The sequence below is a fragment of the Psammomys obesus genome, unplaced genomic scaffold (assembly GCF_907164565.1).
Source record: "Psammomys obesus unplaced genomic scaffold, mPsaObe1.curated_primary_1811, whole genome shotgun sequence".
In the NCBI taxonomy this organism is placed as follows: Eukaryota; Metazoa; Chordata; class Mammalia; order Rodentia; family Muridae; genus Psammomys; species Psammomys obesus.
In genome coordinates, this window is record NW_026596046.1 from 75,559 (window position 1) to 88,830 (window position 13,272).

Below are 13,272 nucleotides of genomic sequence, written 5' to 3' on the forward strand. Positions count from 1 at the left end.
GATAGATAGATAGATAGATAGATAGATAGATAGATAGATAGATAGATAGATAGATAGATAGATAATTGAAGCTAAAACTCACTCCAAAGGAGGGAAGGCATGCCTGGTACTCAAACCTGGCCAAGAAGCTAAACAGAATTCTCAACAGAGGAATATGAAATGGCAGAGAAATGCTCCTTAGTCATCAGGGAGTGGCAAATCAAAACAACCCTGAGATTACACCTTACACCCATCAGAACGGTTAAGATCAAAATCTCAAGTGACAATAAATAATAGAGAGGATATAAAAAAAAAGGAGAACCCTCCTACATTGTTGGTGGGAATGTAAACTTGTACAACTACTTCCTAAATCAATCTGGCGCTTTCTCAGAAAATTAGGGCGATCCACCTATACCACTCATGGGCATATATCCAAAAGATGTTCAACCATACAAGGACATTTGCAGATTCATAATTAAAATAACCAATTCAATATATTCAAAAACAGAACACTATTTCCTGAAGGTAACAAAAGCTAATACAATACTTCGTTAAATATTAAATGGAAAGAGGGAATTATATGATATTAAATAATAAATGAAGTATGTTTCTTGCAAAGTTGAAAATTCAATAAATTTTTTAATTTGTTTTAATTTAAAACCAAAATTTTATTTTGAATTTTTTAATGCATTCCAAAGTAGAATAAGGAAACATCAGGGAAATATTTAAAATCACAATTATACTGTTTTCAATGTTATTCAACATGTGTATTGTATGAAATTTCTGTGCATCTTGTGCTGGGATACACAAATCTTTTATGAAGAAGTAATTTTATCAGTTAAATCCTATATAAGCTCTTCTTTCTTTTTACTTCTCTGAGTTTTTAAATTAACTCTAACCTCTTTTCCTTGACTTCCACCACCCTTGATGTTCCAGTGCTGCTTTAACCACCTCTTGGTGTCTCAGCTAAGAATGCCTGTCTCAGTTCTGCCTGGAAATCCACCACAGGAACTTGCTGCTGCTGCTGCAAATGCCGTGGGTACAAGTGACACCTATAACAAAAGCACAAAAATTTTAAATGGCAAAAAGAAATCTATGTAGACATCAGTAATAATGAAAACATACTTTTTATACTCCTTTAAAAAGGGGTCACCAGGAAAAGGCTAACATACTTTAAAATATTGTCTTTTAGGTACATTATACAATGAGTTATGTAGTGTATAATCAGGAATTTCTGCCCACACAAATGGATAAACAACTACCAGATATTTATTCTAGTAGTATAGGGTGTATCCTAAGAACAAAAAAAACTTAAGAGTACTCATATGGAAACTATCAATAATACATATTCATATTTCAATCACATTAAATGAAAATAATTTCAACTCTGTGATAGGCAAGAGATTTGCATTAATGAGGCCATTCCTATTTATCCTCTCAAGGCACTTACTTATCCTCAATATGAAAAGAGAGAAATGGGAAAATTATGCCATTTCCCCAACTCACTTTTCTTTTCCCAACAGTATTTATACATATTAAGAGATCTGAGAAAAATAATTTTTCTTCTTCAAAATCAAAATCCTAAGTTTTTTCACATATGGCTGTAATTTCAGCATGCAGGAAGAACAGACAAGGGGATAGACACAAGCTCATTTTGAATGTATGTACCAAGTTATAAACACTATTAAACTGTAAAATGAGACCCTTATCTCCTGGTGGTTGGTGGCACATGCCATTAATCACAGAATTTGGGAAGCAGAGGCCAGGCAGATCTCTGTGAGAGAGAACAGGCCAAACTGGTCTACAGAAATAGTTCCAGGACAGTCAGGGCTACATAGAAATAACAGTTTCTATGAAAGAAAGAGAGAGAACTAGAAAAAATGAGTAAGACCTTTTCTCAAAAAAAAAAAATCATTAAAATGAGCAGGCATCAAAATGGCACAAATTATTGATCCTAGCACCTAGAAAGTAGAAACAATAGAACCAGTTCAAGGCCTGCTTCTGCCACAGCAACAACCTGTTATAACATATTTAAAAAAGAAAAAAGGTCGGGTGTGATTGTCCACGTCTTTAATCCCAGAACTCAGGAGGCAGAGGCAGAGGCAAGTGGATCTCTGAGTTTGAAACCAGCCTTGTCTACAAAATGAGTCCAGGACAGCCAGGAAACAGGATTTTGAGAAACCCTGTCTCAAACCCCACCACCTAAAAAATAAGGGAGACTGCAGAGATGGTTCAGCAGTTCAGAACATTTGTTGCTCTTAGGACAAGTGTTCAGTTCCTAACATCCACATAGTGGATCAAAACCTTCTGTCAATTCTAGTCCCAGGGGATTTGAATGACCTGTTCTGGTCTTGGTGGGTAACAGGTACATATGTGGTATGGGCATACACATATATATACCTTGTTAAAAAGGTGCCTATATATTTGATACCTGAAAAAAGGCAAGTTCATCCCAACAAATTAAAATGAGATTTTTGAGTCATCTATGTTATTGTTGTAAAAATAAAACATTCTAGCAAAACACCACAGCTATTGAGGTACAATGTCTCAAACCTACAATGCAAGAAGTCAAGAGGCAGAGATAAGATTGACACAGTATAATGCCAATCTGGTACACAGAGTGAATTTTAAGCAGCCAGGGCTATGTGATGAAACCTCCGTGAAACAAGGAACAAAATCAGAGGGAAAAATAAACAAAAACCAAAAGATGTGTGTTGTGGTAACACAACCTATAATACTGAAGAATATAAGGCAGGATTGCTATGATGTCCAGTTCAAGACCCATCTTAGCTACGCTGTGAATACTAGGCTAATACCAAGCTCCTCAAAACCAATTTTAAAAAAGGGGAGCGGGATCCTTTCTCTATAATCTCATCTAAGTCCTAAAATACCTCTGGAATATAATCACTTCAAAAATCTTTGAATATATAATAGTCTATATTAAAGGTGCCACACTGCACTGAAATAGTTGATTATACTAAAGACAGTAAAATATTTGCAAAAATAAGTATTAATGTTTATAAAATACTTCCAAAGCAATCAATAAAGTAAAAAATTTAATTTAAAAGCATGATTAAGATGACTTTTTTCTTTTTTATTATTATTCTTTTTTCAAGACAGAGTCTCATTAGATGGTTGTTCTGGAACTCACTATGTAGATCAGGCTAGACTCAAATTCAGAGATCCTCTTGCCTCTGGGATTCAAGGCAAATGCCATTATTACCTGGCTAGGAGTGTTTTGGCTCCCACCAGTTGTTTACCCTGTAAGCCTTTACCATTTTGTAATGTTTTTATTTCATCAAATTAGGGGATGAGATGAGAGCCAATCCTACCCTTTTTAGCTCTTTCTGAACTCTCGCTGGCTCGTTCAATTAAGTTGTTCTGGCCTAAACTTCTTTCCAAGTTGACTGATTCAAATTGGCTTCTGACTGACTTGCTCAAACTAATTATGACAATGTTTAAATCTTCTGTCTCCTCATTATCTGGCTCATTCTTTCTTCATCTCTGTGTAGCCTGTTCTCTCTCCAACCTATCTCTGTAAAACTGTCCATTTAAGAAACTCTCGTAAAAAAAAAAAAAAAAACACCTCATTCTCCCTTGTGCTGCTCTTAAGTATCTTCTTCTTCCTGTCCTATTCTCCTGGGAGTTGGATGCATCCTATCTCTAACTCATACTGTGAAATCATTCTCTGACTAATCATTTTGTCTGCCCCTCAATTACATCACTTTCAAACAGGGTTGCCATAAACTAACTTCTACAAACTAACCTTGCCTTCTTCTAAACTTCTATAAACTAAACTTTCCTTCATTGTTTTGGATTAAAGGTACATATTGAGCTTCATACTCAGATAAGCAGCTGAGGTGCCTTTTCAACCAAGATGGACATGCATTGAGGTTCTTCCAGCATCCCTCTGTCTCTACATGCTGAAAAAGTCATGGCTGACATACCCTGCCATCTACTCTCAACTTTCCAACCAGGCGCAGGGGCTTTCCCTCCCCCTTCACTATATAATCCAGACATTTTGGTTCTTCTCTCTCTTCTCATCCTCCCTCTCTTCCATGTTTCTGTGTTTCTTCTCTCTCCTTGTCCACATTCCCTCTACTCTCTCTGAGTATGCCTTTATCTCTCTGCTCCTCCCCCTGCATGGTAGCTGAGGGCTCCTCCCAATAAACCTGAATTTATAAACTGTAACTTGTCTTCCATTAGCTCATATTCACCATTCAATAAGGTTTATCACATACTAAGGGCATGTCTGTAATCCAGCCAGATCATCCTGTAATCCAGGTGTCTGCATTCAGCCAGATCATATAGACCTACAAGGTCTTTGGATGTGACCCCTTATCAGAGTGGCCATACTGCTGGATTAAAATTCCTCTACACCATTTAAATATACAATGAAGAAATAAAAATTAAGACACAAAATGTTGTCTATTGTCTACAATTTTGAAAAGTTCCTGTAGCATAAAGGATGTAAAACAAATAATAAATCATATTTGCAGTGACTGACCCTGAATGTAAGAAAACAATTATTAAATAGTGTAATATAAATATGAAATAACTGTTGTTATAGCACTCATAATATGTATACTATAAAATAAAGTCAATATGTAGATGAAGCAATTTGAAAAGATAACAAAGGTATATGGTTGAAAACCAAACTCTCATCTTTCCTCTTACACCCTCACACATATGAATGCCAAAAAAATCCCTGTAATGAGAGCAATTAGATATTATTTCTACAAAAAAGCAGAATGAATTGGTAATAATTTTGAGACTCAATTTGAGAGTTTATATATGAATGATCAGAATGCGTTAAAGAAGCTCACTTAGACAATAAAGACATCAACTATAAGACTCATTAATATGATTCCTGTATGCATGTATATTCAAAGAATTCATAAAATATTGAGGTTCAAAGCACTGGCTGTTCTTCCAAAGATCCTGAGTTCAATTCTCAGCAGCAACATAGTGGCTCATAACCATCTATATGAGATCTGGTGCCCTCTTCTGGTATGTAGGCATACATACAGGTAGAGTACTGTAGAATAATAAATAATAAATCTTAGCCATGCACGGTTGCACACACCTGTAATCCCAGAACTCTGGGGGCAGATGCAGGTGGATCTCTGGGAATTCCAGGCCAACCTGGTCTACAAAGTGAGTCCTGGACGGCCAAGGCTACACAGAGAAACCTTGTCTCAACAAAACAAACAAAAGATATACTAATTAAAGAATCTAAATATAGCCAGATATTGTACATTGCACAAATATAATACGAGCACTTGAGATGTGGAGAAAGCTCAAGAGTTAAGATCATATGTGAGTTTGAGGCCAGGACAGCCAAGGCTACAGAGAGAAACTGTCTCAAACAATCAAAAAACAAAAAAGAGCTAAGATCATGCTTTGCTTTCTGATGACATCTAGATCGGCAGAGGCTATTGATCTTAATACAAAAACAATAAAGCTTAAATATTACAGGGAAAGAGCAAATTGTACATTTATGACTCACCAATGCGAAAAAAAGCAAACAATGTAAAATGAATTACATAAAATAGTTTATATTCATATAGTGAAGAATATAAAATTCTAAAGGGGAAAAAAATCCCCTTACACATGCAAAAATAGAGCATTTGTATAGAATGTACAAAGTAAAAATTAAACCTAAGCTGTAAGTTTAATTATAGCACCAAACAAATGGGAAAAAAGAAGGATGCAATACTCCAATAATTGAAAATGTCAAGAAACATCACATGTTATATTGAATAGCATTTAAAGAGCAAGGTGTGGTGGTGTATGCCTTTAATTCCAGCATTCCTGAGGTGGAGGCAGGTGTATCTCTGTAGAATCAAACAAGGCATGGATGAAATAAAAGTTGACTTATGTTAAGAAAATACACTTAAGGATTTCATTATTTTGCTACATTTTCCATATTAGGTATGCATATACAGTTAATGTTGTTGTACTCTCTTCTTTATATGCTAGTTTTCTGTGATTTGATTCTTAACTGAGACTTTACATACTCTTGGTTGCTCAGTGAAGCTGTCCTTCTGCGTTTGACCTGGACTTCTACCTCTGGCACGTGCTGTTCAGTAGTTCTTCTCAGGTGTAAGCGATCCCTAAAATAAGAAAAAAAATAATATTTAGGAAATGCATTGGTTTATAAAACAAAATTATATTTAAATGTATTTATTATAAGGATTGGCACTGATATTCAAAGCTCTTGACTAGGAAACAAAGTCCTAGGCTCCATTCCCAGAACTATGTAAACCAGAGTTGGTCATATATACTGTAATCTTACCACTAAGGAGGTGAAGACAGGGCTCAATAATAATGTAAAAATTCAAGAACATCTTCAGTATCTAGCAAATTTGGGATAAGTCTAGGCTAAATGAGTCCTTACATTAAACAATTATATAGGATTGACAAAAGGTAAAGGTACAAACCAGACAATCCAAGACTGATCACTGGACCTTTAAAAAGGTGGAGATAACATATTCCATACAATTATGCTGACTTTCACATATTTGCCATAGCATGCATGCTGACCCTCTTCCCTACCTCAAACACACACTCATAACAAAATAAAAGTTTGAATGAAAAAAAAAATGCTTCATTTAGAACCTTTAACTTTAGCTTAGTGGATATTAAAAGATACTCATGATCTTATTCAAGCAAGTTAAATTTATGACAAAGTGTGCCTTTAATCCTAGTATTTGAGAGGGAAAGGCAAGCAGATCCTTCTACATTCAAAACCAGTCAGTTCCAAGAAGTCAGTGCTAACACCTGGGCCCTGTGTCAAACAATAGAGTGATAAAACAAGGTAAAATTAAATCAGAATATTTTATATTTTAAAATATTAGGATCTTTGATTAAATATTATCTAAGAAAAACATTACATCAGAAAACCTGGGCTTTAAGATCAGGAAATAAAGTAAAATATATTTATCTCCAACTATATTCTCAAACATAGAGATAACACACACACGCACACACAGACATACAAAAATATGCACTAGCCCTATTCACCAAATGTAGCAAAGCCAGCTCCAAAATATCTGGAAAACATTTTAAAATTATAACCCATTTATATAACAGACTAATGAAGGATAAAAAATTAAACTGTAAAATTATTAATTAAAAATATCCATATGTAAATGTAGCTGTCTCCAGAATTTACAAAGAAATAGGAGAGTTGCTTAAGCAAAGTGCTATGAAAATGCTGGCACAAAATCAAGATCTGAGGAACACATCACAAAATGGCCATCTGTCAAATTGAAATTACAGCAGCAGCCACAGCGTGGCCATGTTAAGAACTGCAGGAATCCTTCATAAGACTGAAATTAGAAATATCAATCCAGAAAGGACAAATGAAAGACCTTTGACAGGTAATTAAAGAACCTTGAAAGGAGAATCAAAATGCCAATTCTCTGAATTCTATCTATTTAAATTTTATTTTCAAAGTTTTTGATTAGGCAGTATCTAAATTGTTTTATTTTTCATAGTATCTTAATTGTGTTAAAAAATCGAAGAAAATAAACTAAAGTTAAGTTTTCCAATATAATTTGAAACAATATAATTTGAAAATTGCTACCATTAATGATCTTGGATAGGCAACAGTCTTTAAAATGACACCTGAATTATAAGCAAGCTTAAGAAATGAATTGACTTTTAACCAAGATTGCGTGTTACCATGCCATAAACACACACACACACAGAGAAAGAGAGGATTGTGGAAGATTTAAAAACAACCTGAAGTAGATAGGACAGTCCCAATGCAAAGAGAAGATTAGTTAATTATATAATTTATTGAACTCTAATTTTCAAAGCAACACAAAAACATTACCTGCAAAAAAAAAAATTAAGTTGGAGCTTCCGGAAATGATGGATAAATATATACTCTGCTTCAAAAACAATATTTTCAAATTTAGTTACTTATAAACAAATAACTATACATATACATGCATATACATATATATATGTGTGTGTATTTCTATATATGGCACTTTATGTGTCAGACATATCTCAAAACAAAGTCATTTTTTATATCTTGTATATAGAATAGATAAGAAAAATACTATGAAAAATAAAACTTAGTTACTGCTTAATCAAAAACACTAAAAAATAAAATTTAAATAGGTAGAATTCAGAAAATTGGCATTTTGATTCTGCTTTTAAAATTGGTAAGCAGTTTTCCTAATATACTGAAGTGGCCAATACCAAAAGAAATCTACAGATTCAATGCAATTCCAATCAAAATACCAACACAATTCTTTACAGAACTTGAAAGAATTCTAAACATCATATGGAATTACAAGAAACCCAGAGCATCTAAAACAATCCGCAACAATAAAAGATCTTCTGGAGGTATCTCCATCCCAGATCTCAAGCTGTACTATAGAGCAACAGTAATAAAAACTGCATGATACTGGCATAGAAACAGAATGGTGGATCAATGGAACCGAACAGAAGACCCAGAAATAAACCCACACACTTATGGACACCTGATTTTTGACAAAGATGCCAAAACCATACAATAGAAAAAGATAGCACCCTCAACAAATGGTGGTCTAACTGGAAGTCCACTTGTAGAAAAATGAAAATACACCCATATCTATCATGCTGCACAAAATTAAAGTCCAAGTGGATCAAAGATCTCAACATAAAACCAGACACACTAAATCTGTTTGAAGAAAAATTGGGGAAGAGCCTTGAACTCATTGGCCCAGGAAATAACTTCCTGAACAGAACACCAACAGCTCAGACTCTAAGAGCATCAATCAATAAATGGGACATGAAACTGAAAAGCTTCTTTAAAGCAAAGGACACTGTCATCAGAACAAAACGACAGCCTACAGACTTGGAAAGGATCTTCATCAACCCTATTCCCGATAGAGTACTAATATCCAGAATATATAAAGAAATTCAAGAAATTAGACATCAACAAACCAAATAATCCAATTAAAAAACAAGGTACAGAGCTAAGCAGAGAATTCTCAATAGAATACAGAATGTTAGAGAAACACTTAAAGAAATGTTCAACATCCTTAGTTATCAGGAAAATGCAAATCTGAGGTTCCATCTTCCACCTATCCGAATGGCTGAATCAAAAACTCAAGTGCCAATTTTCCTAAAATTATTTAGACAAGAAACTTGAGTGTAGTAATAAATACAGGAGATAAGCATCAAAGACTATATGGCAAATGTGAATTTTTTAAAAGAACATACATTTGGGTAGAGAAAAAGGAATAAATAAGATGTAAATGGGAGTATTTAGTAGAATGAATCAGTGACTAAATTCAGTCACTTTAACATACATTTAGGTTTGCTGAACAGTCAAACTTGAACAAGTCAAGTTATACCTTTAACAACAGTAAAGTTTCTTTAATTAAAATGTGGTCATTGAATTTGAATGTGTAATTTTAATGTGTATTGTGTAATTTAATGTGTAATTTTAACGTGTAAATGGAAGGAGGGACACACACCATTTTCAGAATCAGTGTCTGGTACAGCAATGTTCACAACACTCTGAAGTCTGGTATGACTGAACTTTGAGGCCAGCCTGAGTTACATTTAAATCCTGCCTTAACAACAAAATGAATAACAACAAAATGAATCTCAGAAACAAATAAATCAGCACTTAAGAAAGACATGAAAAGTTCAAAGGTCTTGAAAAAGGAGAAAGTTTAATCAAAGGGCTCTGATTCAGCCATTACAACATGGTAGCCATAATAAGCAGTTTGTTAAGTCACAAAAAGAAGGGGAGCCAAACGATATCTGAAGCAGTATATATATTTCCAGCACCTCTCAAAGACTTAGGTAAATTATATCACATATAACATTTTAAAGGTATGTAAATGAAATCTGGCAGTTGAACCATGAAGATTACAAGTTCAAGGTCAACCTAGGCTAAATTATCAGACTGTCAGAAAGACAAAGTTCAAAACTGTAGCCTATTTTCTTAAATGTACCTTTTTAAAGATTACAACCTATGATAACTTAAAAATTACCTACCTATATATGTGAAGGAAATCAAGATTTAAAAAAGAAACTAAGCACATAAAAAAAGCTTGGAAAGAAAATTGTTTGAAAGTACAACTTGAATGCACACATAGTAGCCCATAGATGTGGTCTCAAGGACTAGAGTAAGGAGACAGGGAATAGATTAACAGCACCCATGAAGCTGGATACATACAATGTCTGACATTAATATGGATGGCAGAATCTTGTATTAGCTTTTTAAAATATGTTTAATAAAAATACTAATAAGGAATTAACTAGGAATATTAAAATGTGGTTATTTGGTTCACTATTCTCTTAAATTTTCAGAGTACCTTCAATTTCAAAAGTCTCAAAAAATCATTAACTTAATACCTCAATAAAACTATTCTTGGGGAGTAATTCTTATAGCATGAATGCTCCTGATTTTCTCACTTTTGTCTTCTCTTTAGAAAGCTACAATTTCTAATTTTAGCTGCTAAGGACAAGGGTGGGTAGGTACATTTATGGGCATGTCTTTCATATTTGTTGGGATGACGCTCCTCCTTTCCCCCATTTTAACAAAAACATTGCCGTGAAAGAGAGTAGAATACCAAAACATTAAGATGGATGGCATAATACTAACTTTAAGACTACTGTTAACTATTGAATCTGGAAAATGGCAATAAAAAAATACATGTGGAAGAGAATCAATTAATGAATTATTGAGTCTGCCTTAAAAATAACAAACCTGACTGCACACGAAACAGTAGAGCTATTAAAAAGTAAAAAATAAGCATATATTAAAAATAAATATAAATTCCCTACCCAGTATGTAAGGCTGTCTTAAGCATCACTAATTGGTCCTGAGATGTCTACACTGTTCTGAATGAACTCTCACCCACCTATTGCAGCACAAAACAAAGACAAGGAAGACATCTGCTCTGTCAAACAGGAACAAGTAGCACACTCCTCTCACCTCTGTATATTATTCCACCTCCCCCCATTCTATCTTCTATTACCAAAGGTCATGGAAAGACTCCACCTTATCCCCCGACAGACACATCTTCCATTACCAAAGGTCAAGAAAGATAGGACCTAAGGGCCTGTGTGAAGGCGCCTGCGCAAACAAGTCTCCTTTCCCTTCCCCCTCCCCACTGAGGTATTGCAGTAAAGGAGGGGTAAAGAGGAGCAGCTACAGCACGAGTTTAAGCATATGACTGCAATCCCCTCCACGCAAATACTGTGCAATTACTCAGCTAATTCCCATCTGGCGTCAATGCAGGCAGGTGGGTGTCACTGCTACTGCATCTGCTTTTCTTGTGGGGGGAGGGGAGTAAGCCAGTTATCTTAGGTAGGCTGTTCTCATGGTACTTAGAAGAGGGTGTGGCTGAAATTCCAATTCCTCAAAAATGACAAATGCAGTCACCTGCTATGCTATGAATTGCACCATAGTGGGGAGGGGTCTACTACCCCCATATACCACCCTGCTGCGCCTGCGCACATCAGCGCCTCTGCAGCAGCGGCCATCTTTGGGGAACATCACAATGGCGTCTAACATAGGACACGACCCCTTGAGAATACCAAAACGACTAAAGATTAAATTCTGAACCCAAGAAAAACTAATAAAACTAAAAGACATTGTCTTGTTACCTCTACAATGCAGTGAGTGGGTAAAGCAAGTTTTTCATACATTTCATTCATTAACCACTGCAGTTGAGGGATGGTTGACAGTGACAAAATAAACAAAATGGAACATTGCGGCTTTCAGCAGGGCCCAAATCTACAAAAGGAAACAACATAAGCACAATATACAACCTAATTACAAGAGAAGATCGCAAGAAAAAAGTATTTAGACTGAGCTTAGGCCAGCCCACACAGATTTCTTCTTACCCCTCCCCTCTAATGGTAGATTTTGCAGATCCACCTCTGCCGACCCTCAAGAGGCCCCACCCAGGCAGAGCCCTGTTAAGGGCTAATTCACAAACCCCGATTACCAAGGCTCCAAACCAACCAGAACCTAACCACATCACTTCTTAGTTGCGAGTATCTTCTTGCCGCAAAGCCACATGCATCCTGAAGCGGTCGCAAAGGTTCCCTATAGCAAACCAACCATTGGCCGCAGACCATGCTCACCTTTCCCCAGAGCCGCGCAACTCGCGGCCACGATGACCACAACACAGCTCCGTCATCTGGAGCGATCAGGCCATGGCAACACAACTCCGTCATTCCGGAGCCCACAGGTGGCAGCAACGCAGCTCCCACCTCCCGGAGCCCATAGGCTCCGTCATCCCCGGAGGCTATGGGCCGCGGCAACACAGCTCGGTCATCCCCGGAGGCTATGGGCCACACCAACACAGTTCCAACGCGGGGAGACCACAGTCCAAGGCAACACAGCTCCACGTCCGCGGCAAAACAGCTCTGTCATCCCGGAGCCCACAGTCACCTACTCAGACCACCACCAAATCACCCGCAGTGGCTTATGGCGCAGATGCCGCACTAGACCCACCCAAGAAGTCTGATGGCTCCCAAGGATGGCGCTCTGATTTTAAAAATAAAGGTTTCCGGGTTATCCGAAACCTCAAGGTCTCGAAATCCAGAATGTTTGTGTCAAAAAGCGCACACCTTCAGTACTAGAAACCACTGGCCCAGCTGACCTTGCTCGCTCCATCGCGTTGCAAATCGCTCCTCAGAACCAAGCGTCAGACATCTCCAGCTTCCTCTCCTTTCTGCGCCAGACGTGCCGCAGTGGCTCGGGTTTATCGTGCTGCTCCTTACGCATGCGTCCCAGCCAACGGCCGCACATGCGCACATTTTTTGCCGCAATGCAGGGGTCCCACCGTCTCTGACCGCAATGACCCAAAAGAGCAGGCTATGTGTCCGGAGCATTCCTACTATTGCAATTTGAGCAAGTATTTTCATAAAATAGCTGTCAACCTGGGCTGATGGACACAGTCACATATATTTAAATACAGTTAGAATTTCATTTCCTAGTGCTGGCAAGCATCACTGGTCAAAAGAGCATGATTTTGATGAAAAAGAAAACGGTTTGATCACCAATATACAAAAGATTGTAATTTTTTAGACTATAATGTGCTACATAGTGAGTCACAATTTAAATGATATAGAAAAATAATTATCAAACCTGAGGCCCATTCAAATCGTCAGATGTATGTAATTATGTACAGAATAAAATTATCATGTCTATTAATTCTATACTTTTTAAAATGTGATTATATTTGTATTTTCTTTATTTTGTATATGACTGGGGAAGAAAATATTTCTTCCAAATCACAATGAAATCATATTTTAACAGAA

The 13,272-nt window shown here is 36.4% G+C and overlaps 1 protein-coding gene across 1 annotated transcript in view; it reads right to left on the reverse strand.

Moving 5' to 3' along the window:
- Snurf (SNRPN upstream open reading frame) overlaps nucleotides 1–12,724 on the reverse strand; it is a 17,444-nt gene extending 4,720 nt beyond the window's left edge. The window contains exons 1-3 of the mRNA XM_055623584.1: nucleotides 12,612–12,724; nucleotides 6,000–6,095; nucleotides 879–1,031 (exon numbers count right to left, since the gene is read on the reverse strand). Coding sequence (XP_055479559.1) covers nucleotides 923–1,031; nucleotides 6,000–6,095; nucleotides 12,612–12,625 — 219 coding nt within the window. The 5' untranslated portion in view covers nucleotides 12,626–12,724 and the 3' untranslated portion in view covers nucleotides 879–922. The remainder of the gene's footprint in view (nucleotides 1–878; nucleotides 1,032–5,999; nucleotides 6,096–12,611) is intronic.
- Between the last annotated feature and the right edge of the window lie 548 nt (nucleotides 12,725–13,272).